The 21745-nt window shown below is 42.7% G+C and overlaps 1 protein-coding gene across 1 annotated transcript in view; it reads left to right on the top strand.

Annotated features, from left to right (window-relative positions):
- The window catches only part of LOC101167068 (low-density lipoprotein receptor class A domain-containing protein 4), a 47876-nt gene that overhangs the window by 20956 nt on the left and 5175 nt on the right, over positions 1–21745 (top strand). The window contains exons 2-3 of the mRNA XM_011484919.4: positions 17070–17224; positions 17447–17497. Of these exons, the coding sequence (XP_011483221.1) occupies positions 17070–17224; positions 17447–17497 (206 nt within the window). The remainder of the gene's footprint in view (positions 1–17069; positions 17225–17446; positions 17498–21745) is intronic.

Raw genomic sequence — 21745 nt, 5'->3', positions numbered from 1 at the left:
AGGAGGCTGTAGTCATCTGCTCAAGCCTATTGAGCAACTTAAGCATGAATGTTTTGCTCTGTTGGCTCAGCACAATGAGACCACATGTGGAAGGCATGTTTACATCCCTTCATCTTAGGCTTGAAGGGAGTGGGATAGCAGGGGAAGAGTGGGTGGGAGGGCAGGAGACCAATGCAGTGGAAAGACAGATGACCGAGAAAAAAATCTCTTCTTACACTCTGCAGATGGTTTCTCCTTCAAGCTCACGTCCTCTACCAGAGGCCTGGGAGCTTGAGGGTCCTGCGCAGTATCTTAGCTGTTCCTAGCACTGCGCTTTTCTGGACTGTTAGCTCTGAGGTCTTTCCAGGGAACAACTATAGCCACTCCTCCAGATTGGGGTTACTGCCCAGAGTGCTCCAATTTTCACGGGCACCACTGTCACCTTCACTTTCCATGAGTTTTCCAGTTCTTCTCTGAGTTCCTGGTATTTCTCCAGTTTCTCATGTTCCTTCTTCCTGTAGTTTCCGTCACTTGGTACTGCCACATCCACCACATTGTGCATGAATGTCAGCTGTTATGTGCTGTCTCTTTCTCCAAGTACTATTCGGTTTCCAGCCTTGGTGGGTTTGCTCTATGAACCTGCCACTGGGCGTACACTTTCGCAGGTTGAGTTGTGAACATCCTGTTTATCCGTCTGGCTTTATTCTCTCTTGTGTACCTTTGTTTGGCAGTTTCCAGGGCTTCAGGTATGGGCATCTGCATCTCTATTTGTTTTTCTTTGCACCTCTCAGTCTCTAAACGTTTCTTTCATGGTAGGAATTGTTCTCTCTCATGGTTTCTCTTATAGCCAAGCAACTCTAGGATCGCTGCTGAAGTGTAAACCAGTTCATTCGTTTCTGTGATTGTTGTGGAAGGAATTGCCCCCACGCATCATTGTAAGTTTCCAGTAGACTTTCTGATGGTACCTCACTTACCCGTTAAAGTTGGTGTCGGGGTTGCCTGGTGTACATTCTAGCCATGATTATGTCTTTCAGGTCAGTTGCTGACAAGTTCAGGGTAAAAGCTTTTATTGGGGCTTCGTTCCCAATTTCTGGTTGGAAGGTTGGTGTAGCCACCTCTCTGATATAAATGTATCGTCATCATTTAGCTTTAAGAAAGTGAGAGGATAAAAAATAGGAGGCAGAGATAATGAGAGTGGAAAAGAATCTACTAAAATAGTCAGAGAGACGGTACATTCTGGAAGAAGACAGACGGTGTGATCATGAGTCATAACAAACACACATGTTGCCGTTTTAGAGCCATCTTTTTCTAAAATTTAAACTTATTTTCTTCCTTAAAACTATAAAAACACTAATCTACTTAAACTGACTTATCAAAGAAACACAGATGGCAATTAAACACCACAGGAAGATGTTAGTTGATTAAAAAAAAAGTTTTTTAAAATGAAGACCCTTTTTCTGTTAGATTTTTCTATATACTTTAAAAGAAATGACAGTTTATTGAGCTTTTCTATCCTTCAATGTCGTCATGTGAACCCATGTCTTTATGTCTGTCCTACAATCATCAGGAAAACCCCTTCTGTTTCCTAGTTCAAAAGTGACTTAAAAGCAGTAACGGTGTTTTCAGCAGAACTCTCCAGCACTGGAATTTTGTCCTTCAAATGCAGGCGTCTGGCTGGAGGGTCACCAGCTGAACTCTCTAAGTCTACCAGGTTCGGTGGCCACAGGTTGATCCTTGGGTGTTCTGTGTGTCTCCCAAGAAAGAGTGGAAAACTGTGGCTGTAAAAGGGGATGTATATAGGACAGGGGTCGGGAACCTATGGCTCGCGAGCCATATATGGCTCTTTTGATGGCCACATGTGGCTCGCAGACAAATGTTTAATTTAATTAATTTAATCCTTTTTTTTTTCATTAGACCAGTCCTTCTCGGGCGCGATGCGATCCCAGAGGCGCGCAGTAGTAGCGGTGCTTGGAGAGAAAAATCTGCGCCAGCACTCTCAGTTTACTATTATTTATTATTTCACAGAGTTTGTACCATCTGGAAACCTGTGAACTGCCGTGCCTAAAACTGCGCGCTCCCGTCTCTGAGAAAGAGCGCGCAGTTGCGGAGACGGGATGTGTGAGGAAGAAGGCAGAGGGTGGGGGGGTGGGGGGGGACCGGCAGCAGGTGAATCGCGCAGGGATTGTAAAAACGTAAAACCTGGTGCCCGTCACTCACTGCAGCGTGTGAGTGTGTGTTTGCTTCCATGTCTTTCTCACATCTAAAGAACATTCAGACCTAAGATCCCGTTTAAAGTCTCAACACCCGCATGAAGCAGAAACTCACCACGTATCAACCAGACTAGACTATCAGCAAAACTACTACGAGAAATACTCATCATTTATTAGCAACAGCATAACAATGTCATTAAAAAGAATCCACAGACTTATTGTACTTTAAAAGTGTTGAATTACATCAAATGCACACATTCACTTGTATATTTAGTTTTAAACATATTGTCGCGGACTGAGTTTAACTTGGCTGTTGGGCCGCGTTAAAAGTTCTGGAGTTCATGGAACGCATCGATCAAGCAGAGATCTGATTGGCCCTCAGATCTGTCGCTCAGCCTGTTGTTAGGGAGTTTGGACCAATGGGGTTCAGCTATGGGCCGAATAAGGAAAATGGGAGGGCTGGAGCGGGAGCAGGTGAACATAAAGTTGGGAGAAGCGCTCTCGTCTCGGCGGGAGAGACTTAGGAGTTGCTGAGTTAATTTTACGGCGTTTGTTAGGGGTCTGCAGTAACCAGAATAAAGAACCTTAAAAGAGGTTAAGTCTCAGTGTGGTAAAGGGACACTACATTAATGTATGGCTCTTTCGAAATTACATTTAAAAATATGTGGCGTTTATGGCTCTCTTGGCCAAAAAGGTTCCCGACCCCTGATATAGGATGACACTTAACTTGTAGCAAGTGCTGGAAAGAATGTGTTTCCAAAGTATTCCGGCACAAAATCTAGATTATTTGCTCCAAAATAAATGAAAATGCTTGAAAGCTTCCATCCATCAATTTTCGTAACCTGCTTTATCCGTTTTGGGGTCACAGGTTTGCTAGAACCTGTCCTGGTCACTGTTGGGCAAAGACGGGGTTCACCCTGGACAGGTCACTAGTCTGTCACAGGGCACACAATCAGTCACACACACACACCTAGAGACACTTTAAAGCAGTGTTTTTCAACCTTTTTTGAGCCACGGCACACTTTAAAACCTTGACAAAAATCCTGTGGCATTCCAGCATCCAAAAATTAAAAAAAGGGGAAACTCTTAGTCTGTATTAATCTACAGTCCCTCCACGATCTCACATTCATTTTTGTGATAATTGTGGCAGAAAAAGCTGGAAGTTGCAGCTGTTTTTTCTAAAAGATGAAATAAAAGTTTAGTTAGATGATTTAAATACTCTTGAGTGTTGGTTGTTGTTTCGAGACGTTAAGAGGGGAGACTCATTGTGCGCCGAGACGCTGTCACTTTAGCCTAATGCATCATGGGAGATGTGGTGCAAAAATCCGGGGAACGCAGAAAGACTCTCTTCTCTGAGCTTCATTGTTTTGTTCACTTGTTCCACGGTCTGACACCGGATTCTGTGGAAGCTCCACCGCTAAAGACGAGCTTTAGCTGGTGTTTTTGTTGGAACTGAGAGACTTTATGAGCTGAATCAGAACAAGGAAGTGAAGACTGTAACCACTTCTGATTGGTCATATTGATGACATGTGATTAGGCCTCCAAGAATGATTGGCGGAGACAGATAAAGGGGCGGGACTTTTCAGAAAACAGCTTTAGTTGCGGCTAAATCGCGGTACTGTCATTCTTATCAAAATGTCTTTAATAGAATCAAATAAACACAAAGAAAAAAGTATTTTACAATCTTTCATATTCCTAACTACTCAGTGTTTTATCAGGGCCTGTTTGGATAGATAGATAGATAGATAGATAGATAGATAGATAGATAGATAGATAGATAGATAGATAGATAGATAGATAGATAGATAGATAGATAGATAGATAGATAGATGACTTTATTAATCCCACAATGGGGAAATTTCATTTCTGTGGCAGCAACACGACATTCAGAAATAATCTATATAATATAACATCAATAAAGGACATCACAAATTACATTTATATCAGATAATTAAAAATATTACTAAAATTGTTATGAAAAATTATCAAAAATGAGATTCTTATTAAATAAAGAAATAAATATTAAATATTAAATAAATACAGCTGCAAAAGTGTAAAAAACATGCGGTCTGCAAAACATCTAAACTGTAAAAAAAAAAAAAAAATCTCTGAGATGAGATTTTTGCTATGAGATCTCCAGGATCTCAGCTATGAGATCCTGGAGATCTCATAGCTGAGATCCTGGAGATGGGAAATGTTGTTAGATCAGTGAATGAGGGCAATTTCCCACGGCACACCTGACCATCTCCCACGGCACACTGGTGTGGCACACTGGTTGAAAAACACCACTTTAAAGTAACCAATTAACCTATTAAGCATGTCTTTCTGCAATGAGGCGAGAGTGCTAACCACTACACCACCGTGCAGCTGTACTTGAAATGTTTTGAGTTCAATTCCAATCTTGATTAATATGAGTGCCAAAAATATAATGTCATCCAGATCCATATTGCCGCTAAAAAAGACTGTATAGGAGAACTTGAGTGAGTGAGCGAGCGAGCTGAATTCAGTATCCTTTTTATTTTTTATGTATTTCTTTTGCAATATGGACGCTGCCACGTTGAAACCAGACGTCGTTAATAAGCAGTAATTGGTCTGTTTCCAAGGAGACCACTTTCACCAATTAGGAGTGAGCTTGTTGAAAGTCCTCATCCCTACCTCTTGAAAGCAGGCTACACGAAATCTGTCAATCAAATGTTTCAAACATTGGATGTGGGGGCCATCAGGCACCACCTACTTTTACGGAGACATCTGATTGGTCAGTTTATAACTTGAATAACCTGCAGTTCAGAAAAAATGTTTTTAAAAATTTGGATTTATCAAGAACATGTTAAAAGTATCAGAGTAAGATTGGTTATTCTGACAAATAGAATGACTGAGTAACAGCAGTTTATTTCTCTAGAGAAGTCTAAAGGTTTTTGGCTTCTTGGAGCCAGTTTGGGGAGCCACGACGAGGGGTCATTCAGTCCAGTTCTTGTATACAGTCAATGGTTACTACCCAGCAAAACACAGTGCTGCCAGACCATAAACACTTCACTAACAGAAACGGGTCCCTCCATTTGGATCAAGAGACTGTGGTGAACTTTGCTGCTTTGCAGAGAGTAAACACACATTAGTCAGCAGGAAGACCTCAAACTCCTTATTGCAGAGAGACTCTATGTGAGCGTAATAATGTGCATGCGTGCTTCTGCCTGAGTGTCTGACCTAGCTGGACAGTAACAGGCTTTGTCTTCATGTGAAACTGCACATGGGTCAAATGAAGCCTTTGAGCCCCTCAGTTCCTGAACAATTTTGAGCTGGTTGCCTTGGCTCCTGAGCCAATATGTTTTTATAATTATTGTAATACTCTTTCTTGTCTACTGATCAGCCAGATGATTAGGTGCAGGCTCTCTTTAGTGTGGCTGTTACTGCATAAAGTGCACAGATGACTTTACAGTTTTGATAGGCTAATGCTCGTTTGGCACATTTGGCTTATTCTTGAAGTGCATAGTTATTCTGAGCTGTAATTTAGCTTTTGGATTTCTGGGAAGTGCAGGCCAACATTTTGAAGGCTTGCTGGAGCATTTTGAGACCGTCTGGGCACTGCAAATCTACAAAATGCACCATCTGGATACAGTATTGATCCATGAGTTTCCTTGGCTTTGGCTTGCTGAGGGTTGTTTGTCTGAAACAGAACATGTCGATTGTAAAAGGTCTACATGAAAAATGTGTTGACCAGTGATGATGGCAGCACATCTTATGATTGACTTTGGCCACACCTCATGTATTTGTGGTTACGCTCACTCATGACTTGAAGCATTCCTAATGGAATCTGCTCCTTTGCCTAGCCAGCTTTCTAAGGGTCCTGACATGATGATGAAGATGGATGGGCCTTTTGTCACTCCACACCATCACAGCGCCATCTTTACACAATCACACTCCATTTTTAGTCTTCCTCAAATTCAGGCTTTGTGGATATCTCTCCATTGTTTGCTGTTCTAATGGCAAAAGCAAGTAGTGGTGCAGATCCACACCGTAGATGTGTCCATGATGAGGATGCCTTGCCCTCCGCAGACGATGTTCATTTCTATCAAGTCCTTCAGGTTCATCGGCTGGTTTGCTTGTGTGAATTTCAGCTCCTACTTTTGTAACCAGTTTCACCTCACCAAAAAAAATTGATACCAATTTTGGATGGCTTGTCTTTCATTTGCTGCTTGTACTGCCAACCTGTTTTAGAGCTGACACGGCTCAGACTATATGCAAAAGAAACAACACAACAGCATAAGCCGAAGCACAACAGAGGTGGAATACAAGGGAAATCAGAAACTGACTTATTTTTAAAAAATTTGATTCAGTTTCAAGCTATTCAGCACTTTATTGAGACGTACAAGATATTTGTACCAGATAACGGGATTTCTTACTAATATACGTTTTTCACCTTTTCATCTTTATCCGAGCTCGCATGTTGTCTGTGTATATAATGGTGTCGACACTGGAATGACTGTAGATGGTTTCACTTTGGTCAGTTGTGACGTCCGGTTTATCAGACACATGGAGAAAAGTCCAGAGAGAAATTCATCCCTTTACTTGAGTCCTTTGAATGTCAGATGTTTTTGACAAACAGTTCTGTTGGGTTGGCTCGATTCCCTGAATCGGGTTATATTACGGTTTCTTCTATTTGTAATCTCTGTCTTAACCTCTGCTTCAGTCGAATGCCATAATAACACTCTATCTAGCTTTTCCTCTTTGATCTGCTCTGCACAGTTTTTGCTTTTTATGTTCTTGAAGTCATTGGGAAGAAGTAGGCTGAAATAAGATCAGCTGCATTAGAGCCTTTGGTAATACTCAGTCAAATGTATTTTGTTCCTCCCTCAGAACTCAGAACCCTCAGAACAGCCAGGGGGGACATGCTTCCTCCAATCAGCTGATAGTGCAGGTCGGATTCTTTTTCAACGTCTCCATCTGTGGCCAAATACTCCAACTCAAATTCTGCCTCACTGTTGGAATAATCCTGTTTTGTAGTCCTGAACCTCCCCGCCGGTGTTCACTGCAGCCGTGGACATCTAACCACACATATGCATCATTCAGCCTACGCCGGGGAAATGTCTGCCACATGGATGCTGCAAACCGGCTTCAGGTTTGCCACGTTAATCCGCCTCCCTGGCGGGGGTGAGGTGTGCAGGGCTGATGGACAGAAGGAATGAAATTAAAACATGCCAGCAACGGAAAGAGAAAAGCCTCCTCGCTCTACTCCTCCTCATTTTCTCTGAGGTTTTACCTTGTGGTCCAAACGAGGAGACGTCTTCTTCTGTTTCTTTATTTTTTTTTTTGAACAAACTGAGTTCTGTTGAAGTTGCTGTCACAACAGACAGAAACCTCTTTTGTTTGACATGTTTTTTCACCGGTGGACTGAGATAGTTGTGACATCTCTGTGCAGAACCACACTGCATATTGAAGCTCTGCATTTGCACACGTAAAAACAAGCGTGCGCCCGTTCACACGAAACGTGCGCTTCAGATGAATGCACATTTCAGTTTCAACAAACTTCAGAAAGTGAAAGGAGAAATAGAAATTACAAAAAGACAAGGTCTTAGAAAAAAGCAGGAAGGAAAAATATGCTTTTTTTCATGAAACTTGGGGTGTAGAAGGAACGTTTTCCAATGGATAACCCTAAACCAAACCTAATGAAATGTATATTCTTCTGAGTAACTGCAGCTTAAGCTGAGAAACTTAACTATGTTAGTGAATAGTTCAAAGCAAATACAGGAAAAGTGTATTTCAAGATCTTCTGGATTTTAATGCCAAAATTTTAACAAAAGAAGGTAAAAAGCCCTGCGAACATGCCCACCACCCTTGATGCCCCTATACAATGTTGTTCTGTTGGCTTATTATGAAGGAGCTGATTGAGCATCACTGTTGGGACTTCTATTCATTTGTTAATAACTTGCCATATATACTGGAAAACATTCCCAGTTGTTTTGAAGTTCCACTTGGATCATCTTTTGATCAAAGTGTTCCCAGTGCTCTTTTATCATGATGATGTTTTTTTAGACAAAATCCAAGAATCTGTTGTTTTCTAGGACATAGTTTTTGCAGAGCAAAAGGAAATCATTTGAAATTCCCGTCTGAGTTGGGGCCGGAGGAATCCTGCCTTCACTTCCCACCATCCTTTTGTTTACACCCTTCTTGCTAGCTTACAGCCCTTCGCACGCCCAATCTAACATTAGCAGTGCAACAAAAATGGTGAGCAATATCGGAGCTATCCAGTCGTACAGTTTGATCCAGATTCCAGCTCAGACGAGGAAAACAAAGACGTTCGTGGATCTGTCAGTCTGTAAATGAGGCATCAGAATGGAGCAGAGCGGGGAGCTCGTTTCCCGCCGACTGTAGAAAACAGGACACAAAAACGGCTTTTATTTGTCTGCTCCTGATTCACAACAATTTAAATAAAAGAAGTACTCAGAAATGTAATTTTCATCTTAAATTTTAAAATTTAAGATGAAATTAAATTAATTATTAAATTTAATTTTTTATAGCAATACCTGCGCCTGACAAACAAAAGAGCAAATATTTTCCTTTTTACAATTAGAACAGTTTTATCTGAATTGAGAAAGTCTTCTAAAAATGTTTTATTAACATTTAAATGAAAAACTTCCAAAGTCTAATGTTTTGTCCTCCTTGTTTTTTTTCACCGTTTTTCTTTCATTTGGTTTTGTTTTTTACCAAACTGGTCAAAGATGTATTTTCTAAAAATGTTATGACCTGATTTTTCTGGAAGCTGTTCACCTTCAGTCTTGGACAAAAATAATGAAAATAAAATCGCCTTTGATCGTCTGCTCCTGAAATAAGTCCCAGAAAAGAGCTCATGCTTTATCAGTATGGAAGGTCTTTGTGTCTGTATGTTGGTTCCGTCATGTGATCATTAGTCCATGGCGGATGTTTTGGCGGTCAAACGCCGTGTTACAGTTGCGTCTTGGAGTTAAGGGAAGAATTTTGGCTTCAGTTCCTCATTCTACATCAGGCATGCAGATCCGGAAGCTGGAGATGTGCTGAAACAGTCGAAGCGTGCCACAATCCAAAGCTCCGCCTCTGACTCACTGACCTGGACCCACCCAGGATGCACAGACGTTAACCCTGACATCAGTTCGACCCCCAGGTCTGACTGCTGGCTGACACAGGGAGGGGCTGCTGTGTCTAGACACTGGCCTGTCTGTCTGGCTCTGATAACCCACCTGAGAGGCTGCGGGGGGAAACCCACTGACCCCAGGCCAGTGGGACTCCTCACTTCTGAATCCATCCTGCAGCTCTGCCTCATCATTCCCATAGGTGGACATGGATGCAGTCATTCCCAGCTGGAAACCCGGTTGTGTTGTAGGGACTCATCAGTAACCTCCGATTCCAGTGGAGTTCTACTGATTATAGTTTAGCAGCTGATAACTCGTGACTAAATGCAGGAGCTCAGTGGTTTATTTTCTACCTTTGTAGTGAGATCTCATCATTAGCAGCAGCAGCTGGTTAATAAAGTCAAATCATTTCACTCTTAGATCTGAGAATGAATTGATTTGACGGACTTTCGGCATTCAGAGAAGCAGCAGAGAGCAAGTTTCAGATTATTCTCATTGTTACTTAAGCAGCAAAAAAGCAAAACGAAAAAAGAACCTGGATGAATGTGTTGCTACAGAAACGGTGGACAGCTATGGTAACGAGTCCTCAGTCATGGTTATCGTTTGTATTTTTAGTGTTTTTCATTGTAGCTAAACTGTTATGTCTTATTTCTAATTGCTATCATTTTAATTTGTCTTCCATTCGCTGTGCGGCGCAGCCGTTTACTTCAACAATAGAAGCCTCTTCTATTCTAATCTAATGTGTTCTGTTGCTGTCCTATCTGGGTTGATGTGGCAGTTCTAGACAGACGACAGGAAAAGAGGGGAGAAGGGGAGAAGGGGAGGGAAAGTCTGCCACCTCTCAGTCTTTCTGTGAATCTCACTCCAGTCTCCCCTTCACCTTTACCAGCCTCCTCCTCCTCCTCTTCCTCCTCCTCTTCCTCCTCCTCATGTGTGTCCTGACTCGACGTGTGCCCCTAATGGGAACATCACCCCCCCCCCCCCAGGGTTAAGCAGCACTAAACTGGTTCACTTGTTTCCATAAAATACGGACAGCCTGCAGCGGGGAGGGTGGGGGGGTGGGGGGGGGTGGGTGTGAAGGACCGTGTCTGACACTTTCTCTTACTGTGGTGGGCTTCTGCTGCCAGACTGCTATCAGCTGTCTAGACACGGCAGCGCTGTGCTCTCCCAGGGGAGGGGGGAGGAAGAGGTGTGTGTAACTGTGTGCCTGATTTTAGCCATCTCCCCTCCCCCCCCCCCCCCCCCCCCCCCATCTCTGAAGCATCCCATGCGTCTCCTTGTCACCCTCCTCGTCATTCGCCGGTGCTCATGTATGCCAGCCAGGTTGCTGCCATGGCACCCTAGCAGGTCTGGGTCTTGTTGAGCACTGCACCATGCCAAAAGGTTTCCATGGCGACAGCAAAGGCAGCACACAGGGCCGTGTGTGTCGGGCTAAAAGGAGAACTGTGTGAGTGTGTGTGGGCCCGCTGTGGTGGGAAGCAGGAGATGGTCCAGTGAGTAGAAGCATCTCCATGTTCTCCCCATCTTTTCTGTTGGGTCAGAAAACACGTCCGACCCAAGCGGCCGTGCGGCGGTGCTGCCTTCTGCGCGTCTGACTGCCAGGTGTGGCTGTGAAAAGTGTGGAACAAAAGGCAGGAAGCACAGCAGAAGAAGAGAGCCAGCTGCAGGGTCTCCATGAGTTTGTGAGCCGTTATTTTTAGACCCCTGTTGTCTGTGCAGGAGCACAAACATTTGTTGTGAAAATGTTTTGTAGCGTAATGCAACGACGATGCTGTGCACCACAGTATTTCAGTTGTGCATTTGCAAGAAAAATACTTGTGTGTGTTTCAAAGCTGCTGCAGGCAGAAGCAGTGCTAATAGAATTCATTCAGGGCTACACTTAAGGCCAGTTTACCAAGTCAAACAATATCATACAGCATTCAAGGCTGGGCTGAACACTGACACTCATACCAAGGAATGTTATCCATCATGCAATTGAAAGCCTTTCAGAGTAATCTATATTCAGCACAATAAATAACACATTTGCTATGAAATACTAGTTATTTCTTTCCCGGAGTAAGAGACCTCGATCTTTGAGGCCCCGCCTTTCGCTCTATGTGAGGGGCGCCGCCCATTTCATGATGTCATCCTAGAGCCGGCCTCTGCAGCGTTTCATCCACGAAAACAAACAACATCCAAACCTTTGCAAACAGGGATGTGCATACTGTGCATAGAAAAGGAAAATGTTTAGCCAATGACCGCTAGCAAAGTAGGTGTGTCTGTTAGCCTGGGGGCGGTGCTGGCAGCGCAGACTCTTCCTGTTCCTCACTTTGTGATGTCACAATGTGAGGACCCACTGTTATTCCTGGATTGGGATTGTTTTTTGTGAGGAATGAACGTTATGATACACTTAAAAGTTCAAAAAGTTGATTTTGCATGGTATAGGCCCTTAACATACTGTAAAATACAAGAGATTCAGTATGTAAAGAGTAACGCTTTCTTTTACAGTACAGTGATTACAGTGTACTTAAGTGGTATTTACATGGTACTTATTGTGTAACTACTGGGTACTTTCAGGGTATTTACATGGTACTTTTTATGGGACTTACTGGGTACTTACATAGTACTTTTTTATGTCTACTCTGTACTTGCATGGTACTTACTGTGTATTTGTGTGGTACAATTTGGTTCATACCTATGTGGTACATACTGGGTATTTATAATATACTTACTGTGTATTTTATGGAATTTACTTACCCAGTAAATTACATAAAAAGTACCATGTAAATACCATGAAAGTACCCAGTAGTTACACAATAAGTACCATGTAAATACCACTTAAGTACACTGTAATTACTGTACTGTAGAAGAAAGCGTTACCATGTAAAGATACTCAGAAAACAGCCCACATGTCTCATTTAAACAGGACCTTCAAGGCAGGAAGTGTCCCATTAGAAGACAACACTCCAATAATTCCAATGTGCCGCATCATTTCTGTAGAGATGCTTCATCAGTGAGTTATGGGCAGAAGAGCAGGAAAACGTGTGATGGGAATGACTTCATATACATATGAGCAGAGCTCTACGTATAGCTCTGGTTGTTTGCTGTGGTCCTGATGGCTTCAGTTCACTGGCGGGTCAGATAAACCGTCTGACCTCTCGCGGGGTTCGCTCTGTCACGCACACGCAGGTCAAAAGGCTGTTGTTGTGTGTGTGTTTGTGCCCACTCTCCATGCTGTTTACTGGAGTTTAGCATTTGGAACCAGCAGCTGGCGGGTGCTGGATCCTCTGAGCCGCAGAGCATCACAGGCTTCCTGTCGGTTCGGGCTCACATTTAGCTGCAAGCTCAGGATTCTGAACTCCTGCGTTTCTGCACTGTTCCATCACCAATGCTTTTGGGTCGCTTATAACTGTTTTATCCAGGTACGTGGGCGTAGATGTGCTTAGAGATGCACAAAATTATTTTAATATTATTATATTATAATCCCTTTAAGTGGAACTGAAATTGTCTTTTGAAGTATTATAAGTTTTTTTCCCTGTTAAACCATAAAATCATAAAAACAGAGGTTATAGTGTGGTTATAAATCGGAGCTAACATGTCTTTGAAGATCATGTGAGGTAGGTCAATATGACGCGTCCTCAGTGAAGTTTCACGTTTCAAACCAACGCCTGAAAACAGCTGTTCTGACTCCGTCATTCAATCGGGGGTCCAGTACTGTCTCTTTAAGCATGGAGGCAACTTTCAATGTTCGTGATCCTCAAGTGCAAACCCCCCCACAGAAAACAGGGAAGCTACTTATTCTGTGAGAAAACTAAAATCTGTCGTCTCACAAGTGAATGCAGACAGAACATCTGTTTGTGTTGATGGAGAACTAGAGCATCCTAACACTTAACGCTTGCTCCCCCTATAGCCGCCACCCCCCCACCCACAGAGAACCAGACGGACATTTCAGCGGCAGCAGGAAAGGGAGGACAGCTTTCCACATTTCATCCTATTTGGAATGAATTCAGGAAACTCATCAGAATTTCAGATTTGCATTAAAACCTAACGAAATCCCACATTTAGACAGATCAGCTTTGAAGTTGTTGTTTACCTTCCGGCAAATCTATTTAAGAAGCGCCGCAGCAAATCAGTTTTCACTCAGATGTCTTTACACCGGATGCCCTCCTTGACAAAACCCTGTCTGTTACAGACTCTTGTGGCTGCAAAGTTAGGCAGTAGAACTAACACTGGTTTAGAGAAACAAAAATACTAAAAGGACCTTTCAGTAAAGTCTGTCTTCTTCTGAGAAAAGACAAAAAAGTCCGTTTGATTCTCCTCAGAAAAAGAATTTGCTGCAGACTCTGTGTTCTTTGAAGAAGGCGTTACTGTTTGAAGGATCGGTGGTGAGGAATCCTGCAGTTCTGTGAGGAACCCCAAGCCTCTGAACCTTTCTGAACCTCCTCCTTCCTCCTCCTCCAGTTTCCTTTTTTCTGTGGCACCAAGCAGAGGTGAACTGCAGCCGCTTTAAGCGTAAAAACGTTCCTGCGTGTGTTTCAGGAGAGAGCAGCATTCCTACGGCAGCAGACTTGATGATTTTTCCAGCAAACCAGAGTGTAGCAGCTGTGCTGAAAGCACTGCACTGTGGCGTCAGAAACGTACCATGATGCACCAGGCTCTCTGGCTGCAGACGTCTGCACTGAAAACACTGAAAAGTTTGCTTTGTGCTTGACCTTAGTCTCAGCTTCCCTCAGTTCTTGTATATACAGTGGGGCAAAAAAGTATTCAGTCAGCCACCAATTGTGCAAGTCCTCCCACATAAAAAGACGAGAGAGAAGCCTGTGATTTTCATCATAGGTAGACCTCAACTATCAGAGACAAAATGAGAAGAAAATCCAGAAAATCACACTGTCTGATTTTTAAAGAATGTTTTTGTAAATTATGGGGAAAATGTTAAAGGGTGTAATTATGGGGAAAAGAAGTATATTTCATCAACACTAAATTGGTATTGTTGACGCGTGGTTTTTTGTTTGTTTTTTTGTCATTTTGGTTTTATGAACTAAAAGCTTCTCTCACTCCTCTGCGCTTTTGTAGATGAAGCCTCCGTCTTCTCGTTCTCCAGGGAGACGTTGCATGTCAGCACATAAGCATCTTCCACCCTCTTCTTCATGTCTGGGTGAAGGGCTCCGTGGTCCAACCCTTAACCTCTGATTAATTGTGTGTCACACTCAGTCTTATGCTGGTTGTGTTCTCATTGGACAACGCCAGACATGCAGGTAGTGGCAGGGAGAAGATTCTTCTTCTTTTATGTATTAACTGTTTATTACCACTCGTCCACCACCTACAATAGCATATAGCTTACCTGGGACCTTAAAGTTTTTATCTTTTATAAGGTGAAATTGGAATTCATGAACTATACATGTCAAATTTCAATTTCTGTGAACGCAGCATATGCCAAGCATTAGCACTACCATGACGTGGACCTCCACGGACTGAGTACCAGCGCTGTCACCTTTTGTAAATAAAATACCCATAACCTCACGTAAACAAGAATGGTCGACTTATCGAAAGAATAATTGTCAAATGATCAAAATGATCGCTAGCCAGTCTCCAGATCTCAACCCCTTAGAAACTCTTTGGAGGGAGTTGAAAGTCAGCGACAGCCCCAAAACATCACTGCTCTAGAGGAGATCTGCATGGAGGAATGGGCCAAAGTCCCGGCAACAGTTTGTGAAAAGCGTGTGAAGACTTACAGAAAATGTTTGACTGCTGTCATTGCCAACAAAAGGAATATAACAAAGTACTGAGTTGAACTTTTGTTATTGACCAAATACTTATTTTTTCCACCATAATTTACAGATAAATTCTTTGAAAATCAGACAATGTGATTTTTTTTTTCTCATTTTGTCTCTCATAGAGGTCCACCTATGATGAAAATTACAGGCCTCTCTCATCTTTGAAGTGGGAGGATTTGCACAATTGCTGGCTGAATGAATCCTGTAAAGTTTCAGTTTGGGAAAATGATTGAAAATAAAATGTTTCAGAGAAGACACTAAGAGAGTGTTAAAAGGCTCCACATGTTCCGAGCTTCATTCACATGTGTGCGTTTGGGTTGGATCAGACGTGTGTTGCCTCTCAGTCACAGAGCTGCAGGTAGAAATGTCTGATGAAGAGTTCTTTAGCAGACATTCAGAAGGTAGATGTCATCCTCTCCTGCACAGACTTCCTCTCTGACCTCTCTGGGTGTGGGGTATTGAAGTCACTTCATAGCTGTCACTGGGTCAAATCCAGGTTAAGCATCTGAGGTTACAGGTTTTAGCCCCCCCCCTCTTGATAGCAGTTGAATCTGTCTGTTCCGCTGTTGTGCAGGGGTTATTTTTGGTGAAGGGCTCTACGTTTGATTCTGTTCTTCATTGGTTTCCTGTAGCCGTCACATGATCTGAGTTTGCTGTCGTCTCTCTGTTTCCTGTTTCCTCCCCTCCCCGGCTGATGGTGATGGCTTTAATTGCTTTAAATGTCGTTCCCCCACAGCCATGTTTTTCCTTCGCTGTGGTTTGTGCTTGTTGGCTTTGTTCCTGTCAGTCCGACCCCACCCGTCCCCTGTGGCTGTTGTGGTGGAGCACAGTCAGCTTTGGGTGGGTGTACATTTCAGCCCTGGCCGGACTCTAACTAAGCCACAAAGGCTGGCTGAGCCTGACATGATGAACCGGCTGCTTGAAGCTTCTGTCTTTTCTTCTTGGGCTGTGATTTTTCATTACAGCTTTCATGAAAATCTTGGGATTACATTTAATGTGCTCCATCTTTCGAGCTCTTCTATCCCGGTTTGAGCGGCCCATGTTGGTCATTTTGTCTTTCAGAAGTGAATCTCTGTAGACGACATGCTGTCTGTGCCTCGTGTCATAGTTCTCAGAGATCCCTGCAGATGCTAAGAAGCCAACACCGTGTTCGTGTGTGTGCGTACGAGCGTGCATGCGTGCACGTGTGTTTGTGTGATAGCCCAGCAGTGAGTAAGTGTGAGTCAGAGGTCATACTGAGTCCAAGACTGGACAAGATGAGAACCAACAAAAGAGCCTCAGGCTGGGAGAGAGGAGGCAGACGGAGAAATACGAGGAAGCACAGACTGTGGGTGAGAGCTCAGGCCGGATCCTGGCGCCCTGAGACCTTCTGGGTCTGGTGTTGTTGAAGGTCAAGCTCAAAAGGAGAAGTTGGTTGTAGTTGGACCGACATTGAACCTCTTTGCTTCTCTGTAACTTCTGTGCGAGTGGTAAATAACTGATGACGATGATAATGGAGACCTGCAGGTGTGCAGCCACACTGCAGACTGAACGACAATGAAGTTGTTTCCACAAAACATTCAAGCTGGACGAGCTTTCCAAGGAATCTTTGGTCCTTTCAGTGTTGGCCGAACTTTACAAACCTGCTGTGGAAAGCCAGCGACCTTTGGGAACAGAAGCAGTAAAAGTCTAATTAAAGTCCTCAACAAGATGAACGTTTGAGGGGAAAGACGCTGGGATACAAATCTCTATGGTGATCAAACCAACTGTAACTTCTCTGTAACATCCTGTTTGGCCTGTGCTGCCCTCTGCTGGTCACCACGTGTACAAACAGCTTTTTTTCTGAAGACCAAGCAGAACTACTGTGATCACTATATGTATTTATATCCAAATCATGGAAAAGCCAAAGTCTGTAGAGATGTTGGAGGCAACCACCCTGACTCATTCTCCTGTAAATACGATAGATGCTCCGCCTTCCCGCTGCAGCACTTCTCCAGACTCATCCCTTCCTGATGCCTTTCCTCTTTCTCCTTTTTGTGTTTGTGCAGCTGAACTGGAGTTTGTTCAGATTGTCATCATCATTGTCGTGATGACGGTGATGGTGGTGGTAATCATCTGCCTGCTCAACCACTACAAGTTCTCCACCTGGTCCTTCATATCAAGGCAGAGCCAGGCCCGCAGGCACGAGCACGCCCTGCAGCAGGTGGGTCACATGTCTGCTTTCCTGTCAGCCTCACTGTGAACAACACACACTCAAACACACACACACAATTACATAGTCAGTGAGGAAAGCTGCTGCTGCCTGTAATGGACCGAACCATAGAGGCTGACGTTTGTCATTCCAGACAGACTAAAGCTGTTTCTTGCAGGAATTGATGAGGACAAAGATCCCAAAGTGAAACCTGTGTTTGTGTCTGTTGTTTAGAACGGGTGTCTGTGGCCTACAGACAGCAGCTCACGGCGAGGAGCCTCAGAGGTAAGAGCAGCACCTGACCCGTTTACAGAAGGTGACCTCCCAATGATGCTCCACAGTGGAGGACCAAGACTCTGGTTCTCCTGGATCCACTTCCCCTAAAGGGCCTCTACCATGCTATTCTAAAGCTCAATTATATCCATTTATCACCTTTGGCACACTAAAAAAGGATTTTTTAATGAAAACTTAGTCATTTTCGCAGCTCATTTCCAACCCGGATGTAAGATGACTGGATCTCTGAGGCTCCGCCTTTCGCTCCTTGTGGGTGCCGCCCATTTCATGACCTCCCCCTAGATCCGGTCTCTGCAGCGTTTCTGTCATCATCCAAACTTTCACAAAGATGGATGTTCACATTGTGTATAGAAAAGCGTTTTGCCTCATCACTAAGTTTTGAGAGGAATGCTCAAAAATGCATGAACGGAACAAAATACCACTTTGAGGTTGTTTTTTCCGTGAGGAATTAACATTATACTTAAACGCTCAAAAAGTTGATTTTGCATGGTAGAGGCCCTTTAATAACATCCACTGGGCTTTTTGTTTCTGTGTTTGGTGTGACCATAAAGTCAGACACGACCCCTTCAACACTTTTCAAGCCCCGATTCCAGTCAGCACATGATTCTACTTCTCTGACTGTTTCACATGGGTCTGCGTCTGCTGCAGGGTCTGCGCAGATTTCAAATTAGGGAGGGGGGGGGAGAGAGCACAGACTCTACCCAAAAGCAGAGAGGTGAAGCAGCTTATGTTGTTTTTTTATATTTATTTCCATAAATCCTTGAAACCCCCCCACAACCCCAATCATCGTCATTTGGTTTGACATAAAGTTAAGTTTAGAAGAGTGAATAAGCTCATTGTTTCTATTTATAATGAATAAATTACAGACAAAAACACTGATGTATTTAAGGATTCTTTTAGCAACAGTGATACTCCTGTGCTATGGATTTTTTTTTACCCATAATTCAAAGTAATATGCAATTCTTTATTGACAATTCCATTTGGAATTCGATCATGCGATTTGAAAATCTATTTTGCATTTAAAAATTCCATATGAAAAATGGCAAATCGATCTTATAAATTTAAAAATAAATTTTAAATAAAGCAAAAATAAATTGCATTTTGAATTGTTAGTGTTTTTAGTACCATGATTCAAATGACAATGGATTTTGCAATTTACAATTCAATGTTCAAAAGTTAAAAACAATAAATGATTCCTACAGTTTTCTGAACAATATTGTTATTGACAGTTCAAGATAAAACCTAATGCAATGCCAAAAAATTAGTTTATGTTTGAAAACGTCATTGAAAAAAGAATAGAATAGAATAGAATGCCTTTATTGTCACCATACACATGTACAATTTGCATCAAACGCGCATACAGTGAAATGAGAGCCGCTCACTGTTCAGTGCAAACATGCATGAGAAAAATAATATCCCAAAGTAATAAAATAAAATAATTTCACAAAAAAGTACAAAAATTTACAAAAGTACAAAAATGTAAAATACAAATTTTTTGCTGAGTAGGTTTTACTTTCCGCAGAGAGGTAGGTGAGAGCAAGAACAAGAAGAGCAAGAGCAACGCAGGGCAGATTATTTAGGAGGAAGATTGAAGATGTACAAGCGGAAAATTAATAGAGGAGAAGAAAAGGAGAAAGGAGACGCATTTAGCAGGTTCTTTAGCACAAAAATCAATTCTAATATTTTTTCACAAAGCCTCGTCTACATTTTTATTTGTAGTCTAGATGTATTCTTAAATGCAATTATCTATATTAGTTTTGTAACATTCATTTTAAAAAGCAATTCGTGTAATAATTTGTGGTCCAAATGGGCTTTTTTAAATTGAATTCTAAATTGCAAAATGTATTTTTATTGTATTGCAGGCTTTTCTTTTCTAGAATTGTCAATAGAGAATTGCATACTACTTTGAATTATGGGTAAAAAAACATGCATGCTCTGGATGCTTTGGCTGCAGTGAAAACAGTTTGGATGCAGTAAACGAAGCATTCTACACTGACTGAAACTGGTCTATCAAACCTCTGTCTGAGGGCTGCAGCTTCATTTGTCGGAGCACACCTGATCCAGGTAAACAGTAAGGGTTAGGACAGGTAGGTCTAACAGCTGGAACTCAGCAGGGGCACTGATGCTCCACATAAAGAACAAAACACAAAGATGTGCATCCAGCCGCACATTGTCCAGCACGTTTGTAATGAAGCTCTTGCAATAAAAAGCCCCCCTCTCAGAGGGATGAGCGAGTCTGTCAGGAGGGTTAAGACCCTTCAAACCAGTGCTGAAGCAGCAGAACAAGTCCAGGAAGTGAAGGCAGAACATGAGCATGGGGGGGGGGGGGTCTAGTGCACAGATGCTGTGTGCAACAGGGTGGCTCCGTGTGCATCATTAATCAGCAGCACCTCCCCTGACACCGTCTAGACAGTCGTCTAAGAGCCACCCCGATCTGCTCCCTCCATCAGTTCAACCCCCCTGTCTGCCTGTCTCCGACCCCTCCATCCACTTTCTGATCATTTCTGTCTTCATGCCCCCCCCACCCCGACTGTGTGGTGTTTTTGCTTTGTCTGCGGGTTTTGCTATTAGAGCCACGTTCACCAATTGAAACGGGTTCCCTCAGATAGTAATGCGCCGCAGAACGAATGGACTTTGCTGTTTGCTTTTAGCTGAAACTCCAGGACACATTTGGAGAAAAAGAAAAGCACAAAATCACTAGAAACTGTTCTTAGGTCACTGACCTGTGGATGTGGTGTTTGAGGGAAGACAAAGCAGTCCTTAAAAGCAGCTGTCAGCCTCTTCTGTGGAGGGATGATGATGCGAGCTGCATTCTAGCAGGAACCGTGCAGCACATCAGAACAGACTATTGAAATGACCCAGTCCAACACTTCTGGCTCGGTCCGGCAGCAAAGCAGTAACCTGAGGTTGTCAGAAAGTAAAACAAATCCGTTAAGGCGACAATCAGCTGATTACAGCTGTTCAAGCTTCACAAAAACCGAAGCAAAAGAAAAGTTTATCTGATAAAGATGTAAGTGGCAACGGGACAAACGATTGAGGAGACCATACGAACGGCTGTCAGGTACAGCATGATGATGAGGAGGAGGATTTCTTTTTTATGGTTTATTTTAAGCAATCAATGCAAGAATAATACACAAGACAATACAATCAGCATTCATACAAAGACTTATCAAACTTAAGATAATTAGAAATTAAATTTAAAGACTGCTTGAAAGGGAGTGTAAGGAAGCAAATGTATATAAGTCCACCCCTATTCTACCGTAACTATTTTTATTACATGATTTATCTTTATCCGGTTCATAACTTTTTATCAGATGCCTTACCAACATAGTTTCAGGTCATTACGAATGCTTAAGTATCAATAAATCACATGACGATGATGAATTACTTGATAAATATATCAAATAAACATAACTCTATTTTGTATACTAATATACCACATACAGATCAGTTATCTAAAGAGCAGCCAAAGCGTGTTCGTTCGTTAACCCCGAAGTCTAATGATGCCATTAAATGTGAAGATCTTCACTGATTCAGCACATGAGAACAGAGCACAGTGCCCCCTCCCTATGTCACAGCTCACCCTTCACGGCCTCCATGCTTCATGGAGTTTTTATTTAGCTGTTTTTTGTTTTTTTACATCGCTCCATGCTCTGCGTCCTGATTGGCTGTTGTCAGTCAATCTCCTCCATGTTGTCTTCTGTAGAGCCTGCCTCTGTTTACTAAAGTTACATAAATCTTCATTGTGATCAGATTTTGGTTTTCATTCTATAAAACATATTTTACTATGAAAGTTTGAACTTCGTGTCTTTGAACTTCAACTTCATGTCAGTAAGAAAAGTGCATAAAGTGTGAAGTGAGGAGTTTCACAGCCTTGAAACATCTGGAATTCTATTTGATAGATGTCACCTATCGGGGTTATGTTTAGAACGGGACTCATGATAAACGAGGGAACGCCGTGTTTAAACGTGAGGATTTCTCCGCCTTACGGCTATGGCGTGGTCCCACTGACGTCAGGCGGAGGAGGAGCGGTGATCTGAGGTTATTGGGACAGAGAATAACAGATAAAAAGCAAAAGTCAGTTCAGGTCCAAACCAGCTGAAGAGAGAATTACAGCAACAAATCCTCACAGGTGTCTAAAAACCGAAGCCTATCATGCAGGAGACGATGTGAGGGATGAATAATATCTTCATAAAATGATGCACTGAAGAGTTTTTCCCCGTCCTCTTTCCACTTTGG

Source organism: Oryzias latipes, chromosome 16 (assembly GCF_053564925.1).
Source record: "Oryzias latipes strain Hd-rR chromosome 16, Olatipes_Hd-rR_3.1".
Taxonomy (NCBI): domain Eukaryota; kingdom Metazoa; phylum Chordata; class Actinopteri; order Beloniformes; family Adrianichthyidae; genus Oryzias; species Oryzias latipes.
Note: the sequence above shows the minus strand (reverse complement) of the source record. Positions and strands in the feature narration are given on the sequence as shown.